Source organism: Fusarium fujikuroi, chromosome FFUJ_chr10 (assembly GCF_900079805.1).
Source record: "Fusarium fujikuroi IMI 58289 draft genome, chromosome FFUJ_chr10".
Lineage (NCBI taxonomy): Eukaryota > Fungi > Ascomycota > Sordariomycetes > Hypocreales > Nectriaceae > Fusarium > Fusarium fujikuroi.
The window spans coordinates 1,371,354-1,395,207 of NC_036631.1; the positions used below are offsets into that span (position 1 = coordinate 1,371,354).

General features: G+C 49.6%; 10 protein-coding genes, besides 1 other annotated feature; 7 read left to right on the forward strand and 3 right to left on the reverse strand.

Annotated features, from left to right (window-relative positions):
• Positions 1–314: 314 nt before the first annotated feature.
• Positions 315–1,774, forward strand: FFUJ_10724 (uncharacterized protein; the record flags this gene model as incomplete). XM_023569540.1 has 2 exons in its annotated part: positions 315–351; positions 402–1,774. The coding sequence occupies 2 exons, from the start codon at positions 315–317 to the stop codon at positions 1,772–1,774; spliced, it is 1,410 nt and encodes a 469-aa protein (XP_023436741.1).
• A 1,010-nt stretch (positions 1,775–2,784) lies between these two features.
• FFUJ_10725 (related to alcohol oxidase) lies at positions 2,785–4,972 on the forward strand (the record flags this gene model as incomplete). XM_023569542.1 has 8 exons in its annotated part: positions 2,785–2,953; positions 3,004–3,037; positions 3,087–3,348; positions 3,399–3,525; positions 3,585–3,829; positions 3,883–4,096; positions 4,147–4,898; positions 4,946–4,972. The coding sequence occupies 8 exons, from the start codon at positions 2,785–2,787 to the stop codon at positions 4,970–4,972; spliced, it is 1,830 nt and encodes a 609-aa protein (XP_023436742.1).
• A 644-nt stretch (positions 4,973–5,616) lies between these two features.
• Positions 5,617–6,999, forward strand: FFUJ_10726 (uncharacterized protein; the record flags this gene model as incomplete). Its single annotated transcript, XM_023569543.1, has 1 exon — positions 5,617–6,999. The coding sequence occupies one exon, from the start codon at positions 5,617–5,619 to the stop codon at positions 6,997–6,999; it is 1,383 nt and encodes a 460-aa protein (XP_023436743.1).
• A 679-nt stretch (positions 7,000–7,678) lies between these two features.
• Positions 7,679–8,441, forward strand: FFUJ_10727 (related to maltose O-acetyltransferase; the record flags this gene model as incomplete). XM_023569544.1 has 3 exons in its annotated part: positions 7,679–7,854; positions 7,907–8,303; positions 8,352–8,441. The coding sequence occupies 3 exons, from the start codon at positions 7,679–7,681 to the stop codon at positions 8,439–8,441; spliced, it is 663 nt and encodes a 220-aa protein (XP_023436744.1).
• Positions 8,442–8,928: 487 nt separating this feature from the next.
• FFUJ_10728 (related to glycine-rich RNA-binding protein) lies at positions 8,929–9,430 on the reverse strand (the record flags this gene model as incomplete). XM_023569545.1 has 4 exons in its annotated part: positions 8,929–9,058; positions 9,119–9,225; positions 9,286–9,358; positions 9,411–9,430. 4 exons carry the CDS (start codon positions 9,428–9,430, stop codon positions 8,929–8,931), a joined length of 330 nt encoding a protein of 109 aa, XP_023436745.1.
• A 910-nt stretch (positions 9,431–10,340) lies between these two features.
• On the reverse strand, positions 10,341–11,143 carry FFUJ_10729 (uncharacterized protein; the record flags this gene model as incomplete). XM_023569546.1 has 3 exons in its annotated part: positions 10,341–10,778; positions 10,828–11,023; positions 11,076–11,143. The coding sequence occupies 3 exons, from the start codon at positions 11,141–11,143 to the stop codon at positions 10,341–10,343; spliced, it is 702 nt and encodes a 233-aa protein (XP_023436746.1).
• Positions 11,144–12,399: 1,256 nt separating this feature from the next.
• FFUJ_10730 (related to O-methylsterigmatocystin oxidoreductase) lies at positions 12,400–14,096 on the forward strand (the record flags this gene model as incomplete). XM_023569547.1 has 4 exons in its annotated part: positions 12,400–12,618; positions 12,664–13,297; positions 13,345–13,667; positions 13,722–14,096. The coding sequence occupies 4 exons, from the start codon at positions 12,400–12,402 to the stop codon at positions 14,094–14,096; spliced, it is 1,551 nt and encodes a 516-aa protein (XP_023436747.1).
• An 851-nt stretch (positions 14,097–14,947) lies between these two features.
• On the forward strand, positions 14,948–17,329 carry FFUJ_10731 (related to cellobiose dehydrogenase; the record flags this gene model as incomplete). The annotated part of the gene is made up of 1 exon (XM_023569548.1): positions 14,948–17,329. The coding sequence occupies one exon, from the start codon at positions 14,948–14,950 to the stop codon at positions 17,327–17,329; it is 2,382 nt and encodes a 793-aa protein (XP_023436748.1).
• A 493-nt stretch (positions 17,330–17,822) lies between these two features.
• Positions 17,823–17,922, reverse strand: a tRNA (tRNA-Leu).
• A 1,976-nt stretch (positions 17,923–19,898) lies between these two features.
• Positions 19,899–20,859, forward strand: FFUJ_10732 (uncharacterized protein; the record flags this gene model as incomplete). XM_023569549.1 has 2 exons in its annotated part: positions 19,899–20,053; positions 20,106–20,859. 2 exons carry the CDS (start codon positions 19,899–19,901, stop codon positions 20,857–20,859), a joined length of 909 nt encoding a protein of 302 aa, XP_023436749.1.
• Positions 20,860–21,400: 541 nt separating this feature from the next.
• On the reverse strand, positions 21,401–23,285 carry FFUJ_10733 (related to major facilitator MirA; the record flags this gene model as incomplete). XM_023569550.1 has 3 exons in its annotated part: positions 21,401–22,678; positions 22,732–23,002; positions 23,053–23,285. The coding sequence occupies 3 exons, from the start codon at positions 23,283–23,285 to the stop codon at positions 21,401–21,403; spliced, it is 1,782 nt and encodes a 593-aa protein (XP_023436750.1).
• Positions 23,286–23,854: the final 569 nt, after the last annotated feature.

The following is a 23,854-nucleotide window of genomic DNA, read 5'->3' on the forward strand; positions in this document are numbered from 1 at the left end:
GAGGCAAGAGCCCATTATCTGTCCCGCCAAGTCGTGGACCCCTGAAAGAGGCTTGAAGGATCGTTCTAGATTCTTTGCGCGCATAAATAAATAACTTACTCAATTCAGGGTACACGATCCTCTTCTCAGATCTTTCTTGCTCATATGCTCGCAGCAAAGGGGTTGGAGATTAGGTACTTCGACATTACCACATCGCGTGAATTGGGAGGAAAGAGATTCGATTCGTACATCATGTGCTTCTCGCCGTTTACCTTGCTTCGGTGTTGCAACAGTAGTCATCATCCTGTTGATGACTTATGCAAACATCCTTCAACATGACGGAACGGCAATTGGAGAAGATACGCCCGCTTGGTAAACAGTTCCTCCTACCTTCATCCAAACGCTGCTAACAAAGAGCGTAGGCAAGCTCGAACAGCTCTCAACAATCGCCCACCATATAGACTTCTTTACAAATACTGGTCTATCTGCACACTACGCACCGACACAGGTCTTGCCTGGCTTCGATCTGGAAGGGACCGTCTACGGCGCCTTATCACAAGTCCTCACCCAGCATCCGATTCTGTTCGCGATTCCAGTGATTCCTGAGAAGGAAGAACCGTACTGGGGACGACTAGCCTCAATCAATCTCGAGAAAGTTGTGTCCTTTGTCGACCGAGGTCAGCCATGTTTGGCCGGAGATCAAACAGACGACGAGCTTGATTCACTGCTTGAGCGCCAACACAATACAAACTTCAAATCTGAATATGGTACTCTACCTGTCTGGAGACTGGTAATACTCAAGGACCATGATTTGAGCAAAGGATTCACGGTCTCATTCATTGCCCATCACTCGATGACTGATGGAACTGGCCTTCAGATTTTCCATGATTCGTTCCAAAAATCTCTTTGTGACATTTCTTCCAGTTCCACAGAACAAGCAATTGATCACGTTGTATTCTCAAATGATGGGCTGATTGCTCCATCCCTCGAGGAGCTTCACCCTCTGCCAATTCCAACAAGCCCACCCGCATCTAATGCAGCGGAGCTGAATGAGTGGAGGGGCGTTCCCATTGCATTACCGTGCAATACACGTTATAAATCACTCTCGCTTCCATCAAATACCATGGAGCGCTTTGTGCAAGACTGCAAGACGCACAGGGTAGCACCAACTGCGGCTCTTCCATCTCTTGTCGCAAGGTTGCTGTACAACAATCTCCCAGCGACAGCGGAGGTTCTTACATGCAACCTTCCAGTAACCTTGCGATCGGACCTACCACCAAAGATGGTCGAAGGAGTCATGGGGAACTTCATTGATGCCTTCAAAGTCCAGCTTCTTCGCTCCGACCTAGATCAGGTTTCGGATGACTCAAGCGCAGGTGCTTTTGGGATATGGAATCATGCCAAGAAAATTCAACAGGCTACCAGAAAGTATTTTGCGAATGCCTCGCCTTCCGGAGAGCCATATGCAAATGTCGCTGCGCTCAGGCTTATTCCAGACATCGGCGCAGCTTTGACCGGATCAATCGGCCATCCTCGCGGAGAATCTTTTGAGGTGTCAAAACTCGGGACCTTTCCACAGACTAAGAACGTCAAGGGAGATGCCAAACTATTATGGCATCGAGGAAAAGTGTTGTTGAGCCGATGCGCATATGCTGGAGGAGCTCCGTTGGTGGTTTGTGTGCTGAACAATGAGGAGTATGTTGGGTTTGGCTTTACGTGGCAGGATGGCTCTATTGAGGAGAGCATTGTCCAGGCTGTGATCAATGGCATCAAAACATACCTCAGCACTGCCTAGGACGTAGGCATTCAACAACAATAGAGGGGAAAGAATGGTACCGGCGATCTCAATTGCCGAGATATCGTCATTTCAGGCATAATGCTTGTCCGTGGTCAATTGAAGCTGAATCGTGGCTTCGGTGTCAGGCGTCAAAAGCGAATAAGATTTAGTGGCCAAAGCGCTAACCCCTCAGAGGCGCATCCCACTGTAACATTCGATCTTGATGCGCCAATGCAGGCCAGGCGAGCTATGCCACTGACCTTTCAGCTATCCGACCTTACTTACCCGTACATATTCAAGGCTGCCGCCAATCATCGCAACTTCAGAGTGCATCTATTAATTATTATTGTATCAAGATATTAAGCTCGGTGATTTTTAGAGAGATTACTCTGTATTCTGCCGTCTTAATAGCCTTGTCCTTATTGATTCCTCTATAGGCCTAATCTCACTCACCTCGGTAGTCTCGGCTACAAAACAGCACCTCCTCATTCTTGTTATCCCACCGGCCATGGCATAATATCTTTACAATTGCTTACAATATCAGTGTGCGCGTACCTCTATGTCTGAATCGGCTTGTAAACCTTATCAGGCCATGCTAAGCCAGGGTCTTGAAGGCGATGCTCGCTGAGAACCTGGCCCGTGTCCAATGGGATCTTTACTCTATTCGGGGCTCCGAAATAAGGTTTGCGGACATGATTCCCTCTTGAGTGTCCTTTTGAATGCGTTCCTGAAACGGCCATTCAAGGGCTGAAACAAAACCTTCGATTTCGGTAATTGAGCTCGGGATTCGGCTGCACAAACAAGCAGGTTTCCCAGTGCCAATGCTTGGAATCATCAGTGGCACGTTCTGTTCTGGGGTAGATTGTAATGACACCTTCTGTATCAGTCCTGATCAGGTATTTATTTGCTGAAACTCGGAGGGTATAAGATCGTCTTCGTCCCATCACTTCTCTTACAGGTACAGTTTGATCAACCAATTTGTCTCCTTAGAAAATACAAACATTCATTCATTGTCACTCATTTTGACCATGCCTAGATTTCAGGCGCTTACCCTGGCAGCTCTGAGCTGTCTGCATGCGACAACTGCCTCTGCTTACCCACGTCAAGATGCCAGTGTGCGCACAGAATACGACTATATCATTGTTGGTGCAGGCGCTTCAGGCCTCACTGTCGCTAACCGCCTATCGGAGGATCCTGGTGCGTTCTGCCGTTGCATCGACCCTTCATGTTTGCTGACGCCCCAACAGCTGTGACTGTCCTCGTGATTGAAGCTGGTGACTTGTAAGAGATCTAATATTTGACGGACGATGAAATACTTACCTCTGCATAGCGACAAAAATGAAGACATCGTGACAATCCCAGGCCTTGCTGGCGGTGCTGTTGGCACAAAGTACGACTGGAATCTGACATATCCCGCTACCACTTCTCTCAATGGACGCAACGTCTCAATTCCCTTGGGCAAAGTCGTTGGAGGCTCAACCAAGCTCAATCGCATGGTCTATGATCGCGGTTCGAAGGCGGACTACGATCGCTGGGCGGAGTTGGGTAACAGCGATTGGCAGTGGGATACACTGCTTCCTTACTTCAAGAAGGTTGGCGATAGTTGGCAAAGTCACAAGGTCAGGACTAACTTGAATCGCAGAACGAGAAATTCACTGGACCGACTACCGATATCAAGAAGGAATACGGCATCACCACGGACCCTTCTGCGCATGGCTCGTCAGGCTTCATTCACTCCAGCTACTCGCCTTTCTTCTGGCCCACCACGAGTAAGTGCATCTTTCCGGGTGCACAATTCGCCAACCGTACCAATACTGACAAACTCCAGAAAGTCTTGTCAAGGCCACTGAGGAGCTCGACATCGACGTCGCCTTCGACCAAGCCAATGGCGGCGCAATTGGAGGATACTTCTGCCCTCACAACCTCAACCCCAAGACCGTTGTTCGCTCCTCTGCACAGGACTACTACAGCGCTGTCTCTCAGCGCAAGAACCTCCAGCTTCTTCCAGGAAATCAAGTTACTCGCATTCTTACTAGCAAGAATGGAAGCTCCGTGAGGGCTACTGGTGTCGAGGTAAGCGATTGCCCTACAACAGCAACCGTTCGTAACTAATCATCTTCGCGCAGTTCGCGAAGAACAAGGACAGCGCCAAGAAGACTGTAAAGGCGAAGAAGGAGGTCATCCTTGCGGCTGGAGCCATTCACACTCCTCAGATCCTGCAGGTCTCCGGTATCGGTGACTCGGCTCTTCTCTCCAGTATCGACGTCCCTGTTGTTGTTGATCTCCCCGCTGTTGGCCAGAACTTCCACGATCATGTCTTACTCGCCGTGGTGGGCACAAGTAAGTCACGAGCTTTTGTTAACAGAATGTCAGAAGCTGATTGTGTTTAGTCAATGCTCCTATCCAAACCGGCAACCTTACTGGAAACGCCACTTTCGCTGCTGAGGCGCGCGCTGAATACGATCAGCAAAAGAAGGGACCTTATACTTCACCCACTGGTGACTTCCTTCTTTTCCTCCCTCTCTCCAACTACACAAGCTCCGCTTCGAGCATTCACAAGCAGGCCGCTAGCCAGGACGGCTCCAAGTTCCTCCCTTCAGGTACACCCGCCGAAGTCGTCAAGGGCTACAAGAAGCAGCAGAAGGTTCTCAACGATAAGCTTCTTGATACCAAGTCAGCCATCCTGGAGATTATTTGGGCCGATGGAACCTCGATCCTTGGTCTCCAGCACCCCTACTCTCGAGGCTCCGTCAAGGCCAAGTCTTCCAACATCTTCGACTCTCCAGATGCCAACCCAGAGTTCCTCAGCAACCCTCTCGATATCGCTATTCTCACTGAAGGTGTCAAGTTTGCTCGAAAGCTGTCAGCTGCACCCTCAATCAAGTCCCTGAACCCCTTTGAAATTGTACCAGGAGCCAATGTCACAAGTGACAGTGACATTGAACAGTTCATCCGCAGTAGCGCATCAACTCTGTTCCATCCCGCAGGTTCCTGCAAGCTTGGTAGCCGCAGTGATGGTGGTGTAGTTGACGAGAAGCTCAGAGTTTACGGCATCAAGGGCCTTCGCATCGTCGATGCCAGTGTCATTCCCTTGCTCCCTGCCACGCATACAATGACTACTGTTTATGCTGTCGCTGAGAAGGTAAGCTATCCGTCAAATTATATATCGCACATCTCTAACGAAAATAGGCTGCCGACTTGATCAAGCGCGGTTAAGTGATGTTGGTATTCAGAAAGCTCAGGTGGCGGAAACGAAGTTGTACCAAGCGTGTTTTTTTAACTTGTAGATATTGATTTACCACTCAGTGCATAGAAGCTCAACAATGCCACATGGATGTTTCTGGTCGAAAGATTGTCATTGTGACTGGAATGAAAGTGCCCTCCTGCTTGCAGCCGCTTCTCTGTCCTTCTATTCGCTGGAGCATCAGCATGCTGACTTTGCACAAATGCACTATGCTGATCCAATGTACTCTTGGCAGTTATAAGACATACGCTCACTTTGGATCTTGGTTATGGGACTTTGGCGACGCGTAGTCAGTTACGTATATTGATGGAAAACAAGTTTCACAGCATATCCCAAGAGGCGGTGTTTCAACAAAACGTCATATCAATGCGGCCCCTCAATGGCGATGCTATCTTATTCGCTCCTGATATCGTTTGCTCGATTTGGGGTCTTAGCGTGTGACCACGGTTAGCCACGTCAACGCCGGCATCAACGGATAAGCTCTTTTAAGTCAATTCAGCCAGCCACGTGAGAGGCTCGATGATGCTGACAATACTCATCTGAGGGGTAATTTCATGAATGAAGCATCGTGACCTCAATTTTGTTCAACTCTCCATTCAATCAAGGGCTAGTCAACATGGACATCTTTGCGACTTTACCGCCGGAGCTTATCGCGCCGATACTCAGCAATTTGCCCGATGTCAGAAGCTTATACAGCGTCGCCAAGGCGTCGCCGCATATCTTTCACTTCCTGAACGGGACTTTGGGAGCCGAGGTTCTTGATAACGTCCTCGACTCATCAGCACAGAATCTTGCGACAACGCCATGGATCCCACACGTCCTGCGCCTGGTAGCCCTCATCAGGCATTCTTCCGCGACAAACCCACCAGCAAGGAACCTCGCCACTTTTATCACAAAGTTCATCATGCCGACCTCGTTTCAGAATGCCCAGGGAGACCGCGTTCCAGATATTCAATCGAGTCCGCCATCTTGTATCCCACGCATTCGTCTTGCCCATGTGATGCGAGATCACAATTCCATTACGCCGAGAGAAATGCTGTTCCTCTTTCGGAAGATCAAGCTGCTTGCAGGAGAGGCATTTGACTTCTTTCATGAGAGAATCAAAGCGACCAAACCGCAGCACCTGACTGACAAGTGCTACCATCTTGGCACGCTTCCTTGGAATCGACGGCCTGATGGCCAATTATGGGGACAGCCATACAAGCTCAACACGGGCGGTGAGGCGTCCTGGTATGAAATGCAGAGAATCACCCTCGGCTTTTGGTGTCTCCAGTTGTGCTATGAGCTCAGTAACGCTGCTTCTGAAAAGCGACTGAACTGGTCAGCTTCTGATATTGAGGCAATCCGTGACATGGGATCCGGTGAGACGTGCCTGTCGGGACTCAGGAAGTCAAGCTTGTGGATCGCTCGAGAACCTTTATGGGCTGCTTTGCTTTACGTCCGACATTTGGAAGGTTGCTCGGATGAAAGTTCTTGTGTTGGTGATACTGATGTTGTGAATAAGGGTTTGAGCGTTTTCTTCAACACAGGTTTCAAACCAGTGGAGGGAAGCCACCTGCAACTACCCCATCCAAAGAAAATTGCAAGCTTCGCATGGCCCGCTGTTATGCTGAAGGCACCCCCGTTTCCTTGCGTTGACCCAAATGATGCTTTTACTTATCACTGCCACAAAGTTCTAGTCGGATGTAAGGGTTTGAGATGGGCTGGACCACTTCTGTGCCCCAGAGGTACTCCCAGATTGAGTGAAGGTTTGCTATTCCGGCCATTCAGGAGTTTGGGCTTTGGCATCTGGGATGATGAACGATTAGTGACGATGGAAATGCTTGATGACCCCCAGAATAAGAGACCGCGGAGATTCCACGTCTGGTGTCAGGACCAAGTCTTCACTTGGACAAGTCTTTTGAGTAGTGAAGAGAAAGAAGATCTGAGAGTGTACCAAGAGGCTTTGCAGTTAAGAGAGGAACAGGAATTCGGTGAGTTGATTGTTGGTGCGAACTAGGAAGATATTTCTCTTTGGACGGGACTATCGGGACCAGCCCTTGGCACACTTTTTGAGCGTATTTAGTTAGCATCATCTCTTTTATGGTGATATTAATGAAATGGAAACAATGTTTTTTAATCCATGAAGAGAGATTTCAAAATCCAAGAAGAAACTCAGGTACAGGAAATCGAACCCTAAGCTCTATCAAAGCTTGGGGTTCGACTGTTTCTTGGGCATGAAAAAATGCGAAATGGAGTCAGAGGTATTGAAACAATTCGAAACAATTCGAAGTCGATGTCGTCGCCGATCTCGCAAGAATTGGACATTCCAGATCATCATTAAATGTTTGACAGAAACGTTTGCAGCTTAAGTTTGTCCCAAAAAGACCGCCCCACTATCACGACAGTGTCTTAGCGTGTCCCATCCAGAAGGAAGAGGGTCAAAAGGCAGTACGATCAAACTTTGGGTTATTTTAGGAATGGATCATTGAAATTCCGACGGCACTCATCACCGATTAACTCTCGTCAATCCGGTCTTCAATCGATGAGAGATTCGAAGCTTGTACAACCATTATCCCTAAAAACAACCTACATAGAAGCAAAGACTGTCTTCAGCCTATTACATACCTGCATTTCATTCGCTACATCACCCTTTGTCACCATATAATCTTAGATCTTCGAAAACACTCTGTCCTACAATGACCGTCTTTAACATCGACGAGGAGGACAACCTCAACCGCATGCGCCGCGGCGATCTGTACTACGCTTTCACACCCGATTTGGTAGCTGCCCGCAAGCGATGCAGGCAAGCTGTCACTCGACTCAACGCAGCGGAGGACCCGACACGCCGCGAGATGGCCGAATTCTGGAGACAGTAAGCCCAATCCTCATAAAAGGCTCACTCATCATTACTCACATAAGCTCAGGATAACAAACGACGACCGCCCTTTACCTCCACCTGCAGCAATGGAAGATGAGGAGGACAACGTGTTGCACGAATATCCCTGGATCGAAGCACCCATCAGGATCGACTACGGCACGAATATCAAAGTAGGAAGCAATGTTTTTATCAACTTCAACTGCACAATACTTGATACATGCCAAGTAACCATCGGCTCAAGGACGCTGATCGGACCAAACGTTTCTTTCTTCTCCGGTACGCATCCTCTGGATCCTGAGCTGCGTAATGGCACAAATGGACCAGAACTGGGCGGTACAATCACCGTGGGTGAAGATTGCTGGATCGCGGGCAACGTGACCATTCTCCCGGGTATCACAATCGGCGCTGGTTCCACGGTTGGTGCAGGGAGTGTTGTCACCAAGGTTTGTTGCACTTCATCTTTTGTGTCACAGTGTCTGACATTTCCCCAGGATGTACCGCCTTACCATGTAGTTGCTGGAAACCCTGCCAAGATCATTCGTAAGCTTGAACAGAACCCCAACGGAAAGCAAGGAGTATAGATCAAGGACTTGGGTGGTCTAGAGTATGATTATCAATGTGATATTTCTTTGAAGTCCTGAGATTCTCCCGGCCCTTCGGGGCTTTGGACGCCGACTCGGACAGTAAAGATTTTCAAGCTTGAGTGTCGAGTCGTTGACTAAGTAGTAACCTTATAGTATGAAGTCTATATGCATTATAGTATCTTGTAGCTCTGGTACTATCTCTCTTATGGATCCAACGTAACTTACCGTTGCGGCTCCAACGGGAACCATGCAGCTTGCTTCGCCACTACATCAAAGTCAAAGACTACATGTACGCAAGAGACAATGGAGGATTATTTAATGGTGTGATCCGAGTGTATTGCTATGAATTGTTTTCTTCGCGAAACCCATATCCGCTGCAATGCTTTGCAGCAGTCGTCAGTCTTGTGCGTTCTCCCGTGTCCATCGTGCCAACCGAGAGGGAATCATAAAACTCAGCCGTCCTCAATCAAGAAAATGCAGGGACTTAATCTCTCCATCCACCACCACCGCTGCCACGGCCGTAGCCGCCGCCGCCGCCGTAACCACCTCGGCCACCACCGCGGCCACCACCACCCTGGTTGGCCTCGCTAACGCGGATCTGGCGACCCTCGAACCTGGAATCGTTGCATTAGAATCATTTCTGTGCTTATGCGGCGTCGCTGTGTGTGACTCACTCCTGCTCGTTCATCGTGTTGATGGCGGCTTGAGCCTCCTCTTGGGCGCTGAAGGTGACGAATCCGAATCCCCTTGATCGGCCGGTCTCACGGTCGGTCATGACAATCTAAGAGATAATCCAGTCAGCATCTTGAAACGCGGGACGCGCGCGCGAAGGAGTACTTACGGCGTCAGTTACCTCACCAAATTCGCTGAACTTGGCGCGGAGAGAGTCGCTGGTTGTGGCCCAGGCGAGGCCGCTGGAGACGTCAAATCAGCTGGAAATCATCGTAATCAATACTCGCGACTTACCCGACAAAGAGTTTGGACATGGTGAGGGACTAGTGATTTCGACGCGAAAATAGTGACGATTTGAAGGAAAATGCAATTGTCAGACGGCGCGGTGCGTTATATAGCCCTCAAGCCACAAGTTTCCCCTCTTTCTTTTCCAGCCGCCCACGTGACTGGGGTAGACTAATGCAGCAGGAGGAGCTTGAGCTCGCGCTCTAAAAAACAGTTGCCTGTTATCATGACGTAGTGTCTCAGCCTCCCTTTCATCGATCAGGCTTAGCTGATTATCTAGTTTCCCTGATTAATTGTTTTCTTTACGATGATTATTTAATTTCTGCTACGTATAAGTGCGTCTTTGCGCCCAGGTCAGATCGTGTATGACCTGCTCAAACCGCGTCGCTTTTAGCTCTGCTGCTAGAATGCTAACAGATCTTAACTCTCGGATCGAAGCAACAGAGATTTCAGTGGGGACCTCTCTCCCTTGAGTGACCCAAGATCGACGGAGCTGTGCAGCTAACAGCCAATCACATTCTGCCATTGAGAAAAAGGGTCCTGGAGCCCTCACCGATGTGGCTAGTGATGGAGGGGCTTGGAGGGGCACAAAGGGTCCAGCGCTAATCTGCAAACACTTCGCCACTATCTATCAGGGTGCAAAAAACGCGCTGGCATGGGCTAGTGAGCGTGTACTCGCGATATGCACGCTCGGTAGGTACCCTAGAGCCTGATATTCGATAGAGCTGGCGTAGCACCTGATGATGTGAGAATTGCCTGAAGATTGCGCAATATTTGAGCAACTGACTAAACATTCATCGGCCGTTTGAGGTACTAGTTTATTCCAAGCAACATGGCAGAGACTGTATTTCAGAACTATTCCAACGTCCAAAATGTTCAACGGCTTCGCTACTCTCCACCATTCACATCGACCACCCGAAACATGCACATAAGTGCACATCACAGAAGCCCCGTGAAATCAGTATCCTTATAATCAATATCGCGATCAGGCCAAGCACCAAGCTTGCTTAAAAAGTCAACGAAACCACCTTCACCGCCCCAGTAATACTTCATGAAATTCGTCATCATATCCGTACCATTGAGCAACGCACCGCTTGTCCACAGTTTTCCGTCTCTGACCCAGCGCTTGGTAACCCAGTTGACCTCTGGGGCTTGTTTCCGGACACTGTCGAGCATAATAATCGGGCCAGTTGCGGTTTTGCCGTTCAAAATACCGGCTTGCAGAGGAACGAGGACACCGCCACAGATGGAGAGGAAAGCAGAGCATTCGTCGTAGGCTTTGCGAACAAAGGCAAGCTCAGCTTCATTGGGTGTGTATTGAGCAGTGTTCGCGCCCATGAGAACAATATCCAGCGGAGGGCAAGTGTCGAAAGAATCCTTTCCGTATCAGCACAACGGCACGAGTTCAATTGTCAAGGGGACATACCGTAGCCACAAGCTTGATACCGCTTGTCAAGATACAGGGCGAACCGGTCCCCTTCTCATGAACCCAATGAAATTCCATATCCATTGTCTCAGATTCGAGCTTGGCAGGCGCAACGCTTTCAAAGCTGCTCTTCCATGCTTTCTTGGAGAGTCCGTACAAAAAGTCAATGGGAGCGACGTCGAGAATCTCGGTCTCGCTGGAAACATGTGAACCGGGGTTCGTCAAGGGAGTTGATTCTGCTCACTCACCTGTTCATCAGAATAACACCAATGTGAATGGTCCTGTTGGGCTTTGCGAGGTCGAAGGCGACGGACATAGTGACTGCTTGCAAGATGGAGGTTGTAATAAATGGATGAGTGATTGTTGTTGCAATTCATGTTGATCCATAGAGAAGTCACTTTTATAGATGCGTCTTCAGCTCAGTTCCCGACCTATGTCGGTCTTGCTGAGATTTATGACCCGGGACATGGATCAGAGCCCGCTGCAAATCAGCGAAGTGAAGAGCTACTCAACTGACATCCGAGATATATGGTACGAACAATTGTGTGTTCTCGCGAAGAAGGCGTTTCACTATTCCTTCCTTTGGTTCGCCATTGGTCAACAAGACCGTTGTTGTTTCGATAAACCGGGTCTAGCCACTTGATATATCCTAACATCCGAGTGCATTCGGCTCTTATAATCAGCCACACGGTTGCCTTCGCAGAGCTCAAACACGTAGGCTGCGCGAGCCAAAATCGCATTTAGTCAAACTGATAGAAGGGGGTTTTATTTCTTCAAGTACGGAGGCAGTTCATATGTTTGTTTCTGCCCTTTTTGTTTGTTAGAAAATTGTGCTGCATTTTTCAACCGTTAAACCCTGCGCTACAAGCTAAGGTTGTGAATACTTTGGTTGCAACGCTGTCTCGGGTATTTGATAGGCTGATGACGTGTTGCAAAAGTCAATTCAATGGCGAGTCCATGAGTCTTGATTCGTCAGAATAGTTGTTCAATTGTTAAAGGGCATTGTTGTGACACACAACAATAGGCGACAAGACATGTTATTATCTCGGAAGATTTTCCGACAGTGAAAATGTGGAGCCCGACGATAGTATCTCCTCATGGAGGAGTCAGTCAGATCATGCACTGGTGACGCATCATGAGGGCGCTAGTGGATCTTGTGGGATTCTCGAGATGGCTCGGAAATATTTCCGAATTATATCAAGCAATTGAGCAGTATTTCCGAAGAATCGAGTCCTTTTCTCCTCTAATTCCCTCTTCAGGTTTGGCCCGATGAATGGATAGCCGACAATAAGTATCAAGCCAAACCCAAACTTCCCGCGTGCGACTCGAGGCAGCCCAATTGAGGCCTGCTTAACAAAGGCCATGATGGGATTCGGCACACGGCTCCCCCGCTTATTCGGTTATCAAGACTTGGGGTTTCTTTGCAGATCCCGAGCAGCGCAGCTGAGGGGAAACATGTCACGTTGCTCATCTTGCGTATAAAAAGCCTACAGACGGGACTGCACGTTACCATGTCATTGCAACACAGAGAGTTATCTTTCCCCCGCTTGGACTTGATCTCCACGAGCAACCATGTCTGATCAAGTCATCTACCTCGCTATTCTCGTCGGCCTGTACGTATTGTACAAGTTGGCCAATTCGACTGATCAGCCAAAGATCAAGGGTATCCCCGAAATTCCTGGTGTACCGCTTTTCGGAAACTTGATTCAGTTGGGGACGGACCATGCCAGAGTTGCACAGAAATGGGCCAAGAAGTACGGACCTGTCTTTCAGACACGTCTGGGAACCAAGGTGAGAATCCATGTCGTTTTTCATATTCAATTCTGACCATCGCAGCGAGTCATCTATGTCAACTCTTATGAGGCCGTGAAGCATTTCTGGATCACCCACCAGTCTGCACTCATCTCCCGCCCCATGTTTCACACATTCCACTCAGTTGTTTCTTCATCTCAAGGCTTCACTATCGGCACTTCACCATGGGATGAGTCCTGCAAGAACCGCCGGAAGGCCGCCGCCACTGCCCTCAACCGCCCTGCTGTTCAATCTTACATGCCAATTCTCGACCTCGAATCTCTCGTCAGCATCAAGGAACTTCTTGACGATTGTAAGGACGGAAGCAAGGACCTTGACCCATCGCCCTACTTTGCCCGATTTGCGCTCAACACTTCTTTGACTTTGAACTACGGCTTCCGCATCGATGGCGACGTCAACTCTGAGCTTCTCCACGAAATCACTTACGTTGAGCGCGAGATTTCCAACTTCAGATCTACTAGCAACAACTGGCAGGATTATGTTCCGCTGCTTCGACTTTGGGGAGCTCAAAACTCATCGGCTGAGGAATTCAGAGTGCGCCGTGACAAGTATCTGTCTGATCTCCTGGCCAATCTCAAGAGCAGAATCGACAACGGTACAGATAAGCCTTGTATCACTGGAAACATTCTGAAGGACCCCACCGCCAAGTTGAACGATGGTGAGTAAGATGCGCGCCGTAAAGCAATTTCGCTAACGAATCAACAGCCGAGATCAAGTCTATCTGCCTCACTATGGTTTCTGCTGGTCTGGACACAGTTCCAGGTAACGTGATCATGGGCATCGCATACCTCGCAACCGAGCACGGTCAGAAGATTCAAGCCAAGGCCCTCAAGGAGATCTACAAAGTCTACCCCAACGGTGAAGCCTGGGAACGATGCCTCGTGGAAGAGAAGGTTCCCTATGTCACAGCCCTCGTCAAGGAGATCTTGCGATTTTGGACCGTTATTCCTATCTGCCTGCCTCGGGAAAGCATCAAGGATATCCCCTACCAGGGTGCCGTGATCCCTGCAGGAACCAAGTTTTTCATGGTGAGACAGCCCTGTGTATATAGCGCTGGAACATACAGCTAATCGGAGACTTAGAACGCCTACGCCGCAGACTATGATGAATCACGATTCGCGAATCCTTATGAGTTTAACCCTGAGCGATACATCGACGACAAGGAGGTTGGAACGCCTCACTACGCTTATGGTGCTGGATCACGAATGTGCGCGGGCTCTCACCTTGCAAACCGCGAGCTCTACACAGCTTTCATCCGCCTCATCACCGCTTTCGAGATTCTCCCTCCCAAGGACAAAAAGGATTTCCCCGTCATGGATTGCATCGAGTGCAACGCCAACCCAACTTCGCTGACAACGGACCCTAAGCCTTTCAAGGTCGGTTTCAAGCCGCGAGATGAGGCCAAGGCCAGGGAATGGATTGCTGCTGGTGAAGAGCGAACCCAAGACATAAGGTGATGAATGAAAAGTCTGGATAAGAGTTTAAGAGAACGGGAAGTGGGCAGTGGAAGAATTGTAAGGTTTGACAGGTGGAGATTTAAATCCTTGCATAGTGTTATCTGTTGTTGTCTAAATGAGGCAGAGTCGTTTCGCTACCCGTTTCGTTACGAGTCATTTACACTCTACCCATGCAGATTATACTCAGCTGCACCAATTGACGCGTCTATCCTAGCTCAATTAAACAAAATTTAAGGCTAAAAACCACTGAAATGAAACGGTTTCTCACAAGCTTGGACGATAAAGGCCGTTTCAAATATATAGACTCGGGCCCACCGTGGCTCTGTTGCCTTGTTAGGGGATCTGTCCCGCGACCTGAAACCAGATCCACAGCCAATAAGAGAAAGGACAAGAAGCATTTACAACTCGACGTCTTGGGATATCTCAAACAGCGCAGCATAACCTCACCTGATGCTGGCTTCGCCGATCTCCACACTCGGCGAATGCAAGACCTAGCTACCCTCATCCACAATGAAAGCGAATATTGCCCGTGCAACAATTAAGCCACCAATGTTGTCTCTCTTGTTTGCAAAACCTGTCCCGAGCACTCGGAAGCGAATTTCCATACCCGGCGCCGGCACTTGATGGGAGATTTATATATAATGAACCGACATCTCACCTTGGATATGGCCTTGATCATACCATCTTGTTTGGTCTATCTTTCTTTTTCGTATTATTTTCGTTCTTTACAGGCACTGGCTGCCAACATTGTCCATTCGTTTCTTTGTTTGTAGCTTTTATTTCACTATTCGTACATTCTTTCCCGACGATCCTTCGATATATACAGTCTTCACTACTGAAACACCGCCAACATGCGTTTCTCAACACTCCTTTCATCAGCGGCGCTGATGTACCAGGCCGTCTCGGCCGAATCAGTCGAGTACAAGGATGCCGATACCGGAATTACCTTCCAGCAGTATACCGACAAGAGCAGCAAGTTCTCCTTCGGTATTGCTCTTCCCAAGAACCCCAGCACCGACTTCATTGGTCAGATGACCGTTCCCATCTCCGAGGGTTATGGATCCGTTGGTATGGGATCTACCATGACCAAGAAGCTTCTCGTTGTTGCTTGGCCCAACGATGGCAAGGTCATTACCTCAGTTCGCCAGGCTGATGGATACACCAACCCCGCCGTTCTTGACGACGACACCGTCTCTATAAAGCCCATCGAGAAGGGCACCAAGGTCGGCACTGACTCTTTCACCTTCACTTTCCTTTGCGAGGGTTGCATCAAGACCGATGGTACCACCTTCAAGGCTGCCGATACCAACGCTGTTCTCAGCTTTGCTATGAGCACCATTGCTCTTGACGACCCCACCGATGCTGCTGGTGCTCTCAACTACCACGGCGCTGGCTTCGGCGGTTACTCTCTTGACACTGCCGCTGCTCAGTCTGCCGACTTTGAGACCTGGGCCAAGCTTGCTTCCGATGCCACTACTCCTGTTACCAGCCCTGGAGGCAGCACTGGTTCCAACCCTGGCAACTTCACCACCATCGTCTCCAACGCTACTTACGACTACATTGTTGTCGGTGGTGGTACTGCCGGTCTCATTGTTGCTGAGCGTCTCGTCGAGTCCAAGAAGTCTGTTCTTCTTCTTGAGCAGGGCAAGGCCTCCTTCTACGAGTCTGGTGGCCGCTCTACCATGGACTGGAACGACACCGTCACTCAGTACGATGTTCCTTCCATGGCCTACTACCTCACTACCGCCAAGGATACCTCTGCCTACTGCACTGACACTGCCAGCATGGCTGGTTGCATTCTCGGTGGCTCAAGCGTCATCAACGCCATGATGTTTGTCCGCCCCCAGCCTGCTGACTTTGACGACAAGTGGCCTACTGGCTGGAAGTGGCAGGATGTTGAGAGCTCCGCCAACAAGCTCTACGAGCGCACCCCCGGTACCACCAGCCCTACCAAGGATGGCAAGCGAGTTGACCAGGGCGCTTGGAACGTTCTCTCCAAGTTCTTCTCTAGCAACGGCTTCACCGAGGTTGATGCCATTGAGGAGCCTAGTAAGAAGAAATCAGTCTTCACTCACCCTCCTCTGATGGTCAACGACGGTCTCCGCGCGGGTCCCGTCCGTGACTACCTCCCTCTTGCTCAGGCCAACAACAACTTCAAGCTCCAGCTCAACACCAAGGTCCTCCGTGTCATTCGCGAGGGCAAGGCTGTCACCGGTATTGAGGTCCAGTCCGGTCCTTCTACCCGCCAGATCATCAACCTCAAGGCCAACGGTGCCGTCGTCCTTGCCGCCGGCTCTCTAGCCACTCCCCGCCTTCTCGTCAACTCTGGTATCGGTCCTTCTGAGCAGATTGAGGCCGTTGCTAGTGGAAGCCAGCGCCTCACGATGCCTGCCAAGGATCAGTGGCTCGACCTCCCCGTCGGAGAGAACCTCAAGGACCACCCTATCTTCACCGTCAAGATGAAGACCAAGCAGCCCATGTCAGCTCTCACGGAGACGGACTTCACCAAGCCTAGCCAGACCAACATTGATCTTTTCGCCCAGGGTGACGGTCTTCTTGCTCAGTCTGGCCAGCGCTTCATCTTTTGGGACACTGTCAAAGGCTCCGATGGTGTTGAGCGATACGTTCAGGGTACCTGCGCCGCTGCTGGTGATGATGCTGTCAAGGTCAAGGTCTACCTCACTCACGGTGCTACCTCCAGCGGTTCTCTTACCGTCACCAGCTCTGGTGCTACCAAACTTGTCGGCGAGCCTTACCTCAAGACTGCAGGCGACAAGGAGGCTGTCAAGAGCTTCATGAACAAGCTCATCAGCTTTGCATCCAAGCCCAACAGCACCCTCAGTATCGCCAGCAACGCTACCGCCGAGAGTCTCATGGCCGAGTACGTCAGCGGTTCTCACTTTGTTGGCTCTGCCATCATGGGTACTGAGAACGATGGTACCAGCGTTGTCGATACTGACACCAAGGTCTGGGGCACCGAGAACCTGTTCGTCGTTGACGGTTCCATCCACCCTGATCTTCCTACTGGCAACACCCAGGCCATCATCATGGTCGCTGCTGAGCACGCTGCTTCTAAGATCCTCGGTGGCGGAAACGGTACTTCCAGCCCTGTTGTTCCCAGCAACGGCACTGTCCCCGTTGCTACTACTCCCATCAGCACTCCCGTCGCTACCAAGAGGCCTTCCAAGTGCAAGAGGTCTATGCGACAGCGCCGCCACCACCGTCGCCTGTAGAAGGACGGCATTAGAACAAAAGCGGAAATGTCACGAAGGCGGATCGATTAAGATCTCATTACTATGTACAAACTTTAAACCATTGTCTCAGGACAGCTTCTCAGATAGACCATCTTGATGACTCTAAAATGAGTCTGTTTCTTCAAACGAACATGATTGACTTGACAAGTTTGGTTCAATTGCGCATGTGACTATTAGTATCGGACAAGTAACTGTCTCCAGCTATTCACGATGCGGTGTATGTTCATGATCCTGATGACGTCGCGAAAAACAATGAACGACTCAACTGCTGCGCGTAAGTTACGGGGCCTTCAGTGGTCTATGGCCACTAAGAGCCCTGTAGTTGTCGTTGAGTTCCCCTCCTCGGCTCGGCTCGGGTAAGCGCCCAGGCGATAAAGTTTGCTCATGCCACCGACATTGGATCGCAACCTGAATCAATCGCTTCATTTGACTGGCAAAATGAAAACGATTCACTGCGAACGGCAAAAGAAACTGATGAGACTGGGACTCGAACCCAGGAGGATTGCTCCACCAGGAAATTGGTGTTAAGGTTAACCTTAACCTGGCGCCATAACCAACTCGGCCATCTCACCAAGGGTTTTTAGTTAGGAAAAGTGGTCGCAATCATCAATATGAGCCCTAGTAAATCCATCGCCTCACGATCAACCCAGACTTGTTCTTCGATTGTCTGTTGTATACATGGCGAATCACTCGTTTCGGATGCAATTCACTAATTGGAGAGCATAGCCAGCCTGTTGGAGTTGTTTGCAAGCCCATAGCCAAACACTGTACGTTTTGGCAACCATGACAGAGTGTCACACCGTGATCGCTAGACAAGTCACCAAGAGATGAGCCAATGCGCTTGAAAGGGCGACACAGCGAAATATTGAGTTAGAATATGAGCTTCTGTGTCTCAGTCAGTCGTATTGACTTCAATTAGTTCTTAAGTCTTGTCCTGGCCGTGTCGCTGCATTGCGACAAGTGTTTGCCTGAGATCTGTATGCACCGACGCAAGTCCTCTGCAGCTGATGGGTGCAATCTACATACATTGATACCACATCTTCCATTATGAGAAACTCTGCCGATGACATTACGCAAGGGGTACTTGGTCTTCCTGTTTTCCGACGTTGAGAATATGGACTTGCATGTGCACTTACGATTCACCGGCATGCACTCTACGGCATTTTCAAGCGGATTGAGAGGAGTTTCGTCTCCAATACCATCCATGAAAGTCCATGGGGTCTCGGTTTCCATTATCACCTGTGAATATGGCGATGGAACCGCTCGGGCGACACAGCCTAGTCAGGGTATCGAACAGGCTTCGCTGCATCACACTACTACTGTCCATACACATCTGTGGGACCATCACACCTCCAAGAAGATCACTACCCGTACCAAGACCCTCAATCTTGCATATGAGTGCATGCAGTTCCGTCAAGGGTGTCAAGGGGCACCGGTGGAGGGTAGCACCAGTCCTGGGATGATACTACGGGTCCGTTTCATAGGGCTGCAGTAAGCCCTACTGGCCAAGAGGTTCCAATATTCTCCGATCTTCATACTTTGTCAACTCCAGTTGATTGAAGCAATGTCAGTTTGCTCGTGCTTTCGGCTTGTAAGTTCCGTCCCTAGCGCAAGCAAAGAGATAGCTTGATGCAACAGAGAGAACTTCGGAAGCAGGCCTACAAGACAGCGACAGATTGAAGATCTGTAAGTCTTAATCTTCCACACAGCACCTCATTTTATTTTATATCGAATGATGTGGTTATTGGACTACGAATTGTAGAACTCGGCTTGAATCGCATGGCACCTCAAAGCAATGTTCTTCTCACTCGGTCAGGAACAAGCTGGCGACTCATTCCTGCGCCTTGGCTCTCTTGCTCTGCTGTACCAAGATATATAGACTGAGTCTTTTTGAATTCTTGATTTGCGACTAGCCAGCTGTCATAACGTTGGTTTAGACGTGAGTATTGAAGTGTTACGCGTCGGCATCGCCGTGCGTGGCTTTAGAGGCATTGCTCACCATAGCAATCTTGTACTACCAAACTTCCAACTTGGCATATATACGGACAACTGAATAGACTGCTACCCCTAGTGCCATTCATTGTCTCTAGTAGTTCACCGGTGACTGAGAAGCAGCGTGCTTCCGCCAGCGAGCTGTCGCGGGTCATTGTCAGCTTGGCAGATGATTGGCAACATGGGGACCACCACTCTACCACTGTGCATCACTCTATGGCAGTATCAGCGGTAGAATAACTCTTGTCTTGATGCCGACACCGTTGCATTGATTCGTGTCAAATGGTAAATTGTCCGTGGGTTCTGCCGAACATAGCCGCCCGAAGCCCTGATCCGATACCGCTGTCGCACTGACGCCATAAAGGACCCATAAGTAAATGCGCGTTTTTTATCAGATCTTTTTCTCTGTTTATCAGATCTTGAGTCCAGTCCAGTCACTGACTCGTCTTACCTTAGTCTGCTGTCACTGCATGTCATGCTGCGTTGTCTCACTCGCGCCCGCCCACTATTGTCGATAAAAACACCAAGAAGTCTTATTCACATCCATAACAAAACAATGACTACCGATCATAGCCATGGGCACGCTCGTGTCCCTAATACTCTCGAGTGGCTTGCCAAGACCAAGAGGGGAGACTACCTCGTGCAAGTAGCATGGCCTTTGTGCTGGGGTGAAGATCGCGTTGCCTCTGAGAATGAAGTGGTCAATCTGGTGTGAGTAGTGCTTGACCTTATCCCAAAAAAGCCATACCTAATTACCACACAGCTACCTTGTTGATGGCAATGCCTATTTCTTCACAGCCGTTGATGTTTCTCGTCGATTGGAATACTTGAATAGCACAAGGACTGTCGTGGTGGGCATTGGATACCCGCCCAGTAAATATGTCTACGACTTCCGTCGTGGGCCGGATCTTACACCACCCGCCGATGAGTACGACATGCCGCTCGACAGATACGGTAAGCCTCGTACAGACATCTCATTTGGTGAAGCCAATGAGTTTCTCGAGTGGATCAAAGCCGATGTGATGCCCTACGTTGAAGACAAACTCTTCCCCAAGGCGAATCTTCACACCGGTCGCAAGGCTCTCTTTGGCCATTCATATGGCGGCATCTTCACCCTCAACACAATGTTCACTCAACCAGAGCTCTTCAACACTTATATCGCTGCCAGCCCTGTCATTTGGTGGAACAAGGACTTTTTAATTCGCGAACGTGAGACTGCTTTTCTCGCACGCGACAAGCCCGTCGACCCTCCATTTTCGCTGGCTCTTACATGGGGCACCGGCAAGTCAGAATTGGTGAGGGATCCTGACGATGATGACGAAAAGTGGTACAAGAGACAGAACTGTGCCGAGGACGACAAGATGAAACCAAGCGCAACAGCTTTGGTGTCGCGACTGAAGGATTGCCCGAGTGTCAAGAAGATCTGGACTCGTGAGTTTGAGGGCGAGGATCACGGAAGTGTTGCAGTGACGGGTCTTCAGCAGGGACTTATGCAGTTCATTCTCGGCAAAATCTGAACATAGATGAAGATACACTTGATATATTTTAATTGATATTAGCGCATGTAAGTGCGCAAATGGTGCAAACTCTTCGCGAATAATGCTGTCGATCCGGTATTTGCACAGTGTTGGTCTGGTTGTGAACACTTCAATCGGGGCCCGTCTGTCAGAGACATCAGAAGGTCATGCTTCAGTAATTACAAATGCTCCGGTGCTGCAAATTACAGTTCATTCAATTGCCGCGTAGCTCGTCAACAATACGTTTGCCTTCAACGTATGTCTCAGCTTACTTCAAATCATGGACTGGATACCATTCGGGCGGCTGCTCGGCGACAAGTCACCGGTCGAAACAAGATCGCAACCAATTTTCACTTGTTACTGAAACCCAGAGATATAAATATCAAGGCAAATACTACCATTCTGTTGAGGCCATAATGCCATCATCATTTATTACAATTGTCTGTTAGTTACTAGGTATATAACATCATATAGCATTACTCTTCCACCATAATTTTATTTGGGATCAATCTGACCGTATCGTCTAAGACATTCCAGTCTTTTAGAAGACAGTACCCTTGGTCTGCTTGATCTTCCTGAGATCGTAGTTCTTGATCAAGAACAGCGAGATAAGAGCGACAGCCATAATGCCAGTTCCGGCAGCAAGCATGCGAGCCTGGCCATAACCGTAAGCCTTCTGGATCGCAAGACGCTCGGGGCTGCCCATCTCATAGAGGAGCTGGGAGTCGAGGGACTCGTAAATGGCGTCGAGATCAGCCTGAGCAGACTCAGGAAGATACTCGGCGAGCTTCTTATAGAAGGTGTTGGTCCAGATGGTGGCAGAGATGGTGCTGCCAACAGCAGATCCAATGTTGCCAGTGACGCTAAGGGTAGCCAGAGCGGTAGCGACATACTGATGCTCGACGGCAGCGAGGACACCGACTTGCATGCAAAGAATAAAGGTAGCGCCAGCGATTGAGATGAAGACTTCACACATAATGAGGTAGCCAATGGATTGACCAGGGCGACGGAAGTAGATCATGAGACCCTGGGAAAACATGTACAGGGGAATACCGACACACAGAATCCACTTGAAGCGTCCGGTCTTGTGCATGGCATAGCCAACAATGAAGAGGAGGACACCAGAGACGATCTCAAAGGTGTTGTTGACATAACCAGCTGTAGAGGGTTGTAGGTTGTTGACCACCTGGAGGAACGAGGTGAAGTAGCTGTTCCAGCAGTAGTAGGCGATCATGTAGACAAAGTCCAGAAGGCAGACACCGATAACGGTGCGGCTGGTAAGGAGCTCGAAGCGAAGGAATGGCTTAGGGGCAACATAGCGCTCGTAAGCACCAAAGATGGCCAGAAGAACAACACCCAGAATGATCATCGCAATGATGTAGGGGGTGTCCCAACCCTTGGGGGCGCTGCTAGCGATGGAGAAGGGAAGGAGGAAGATGACAAGACCAGCAGCGAACAAGAAAGCACCAGCAGCATCGAACTCAATGAGTCCCCACTTGATGTTCTCCAAGAAAGATCGACCGCTAGACTCATTGACAAGGAGACCCTGCTTCTTGGCCTTCTGAAGGTTGAACCTCAGGAGGACGTACATGGGGATGGCGACGACGGGAAGGACAATGGAGAATGTTCCAAAGCCCCATCGCCACTGATCACCGTTTCGGAGGAAGGCCTCGGCAGACTTGGGACCAGCGAAGGCAGTGATCATGTATGGAGAAGAGGTGAAGGCGTACGCAAGACCTCGGTTCTTGAGCTGTGTGGAATCGGCCGTGATAACGTCAATGCTGTAGGTGAGACCAGACCAGCCGACCTGCCAGAAGACCTTCAGGGCAATTAGTAAGTGTGTGTTGTTGCGAGGGACCGGAGATGACTTACGGTAGCGGCACAGTAGGTGGCGAGGTTGCGACTAGCGGCCATCATGGCCATACCAATGGTAGCAAAAGTGACCATGAGAAGGAAACCTTCAGCACGACCCCAGATATCGAGGATCTTGGACAGGGGAATGTAGACAGCGGCAGTCATGCAGTTGGCTACAATGCCAATGACGGGAATGAGAGAGTGAGACTCCCATTCACTGCTGGCGTAGGGAACAAGAGTGTAGTTGATCTGGCTCTGGAAACCATTGGTGAGGTAGATCAACCACATGCTGCAACATCGTTAGTTCGCGACTTCAATTGCGACAAGACGAAAACATACAAAACGAAGACACCAGCAAGAGCCTTCTTGCTCCAGGCCAGAGTCGTAGCCTCAACGGCCTTGACACCATGCTGCGCGTTCTCGGTAACGGCATCGCTGGCGCTGCCAGTCTCATCAGGGTATTTGCCAGCCTCCTGGTCTTTTTCGTTCATGGCAGCAGTGACAGTGACGGGTGCCTCAGTGGCATCACCCTCATTGCCCTTGCGCCCAAGGAACTTGTCGAGAGCTCCCATGGTGATCTTGTCTTTAGGAGGATATAATTTAAGCTTAATCTTTGGGAAGACAAGGAAGAAAGAGAGGCTCAGCAGATCATGGGAGGGAAGAGCACACGGTTATAAGTTTAGATTGACAGGGAAAATTTTAAAGCAGTTGTCTAGAGCAAGGGGGTGCTTCTGGCTAGACTGAAGGATATTAGACGCAATCCACTTTCCATCAGATAAGATCAGGTCTCTCAGGTGGCCAAACCCACCGAGATCGGGCTCATTTAGGATGATTGGGAATTGGGAACCAACAAGCAGAGAGAAAATGACAGACTGGAGATTCTCGGAACGCGAGGGATCCAGCGGCTGCAGCCACTTTGTCGTTAGCACAGGCCTGGAACGCACGAGTTACCGGGTTTGTAAGTGGGGGGTTCAATTCGGATGGCGTCAAGCAAAGCAGAGATTTCCATTATCTAATCTGATTGATCGATTAGATCGAATCAAAACTTGTGCTTCATCGGTGGAATTGCTTCTGTCGGGTGCGATCCGCGTTGGACTTTATCGTATTGTGGGATCTTGGTTCAATCTTGATGCACTTTGTT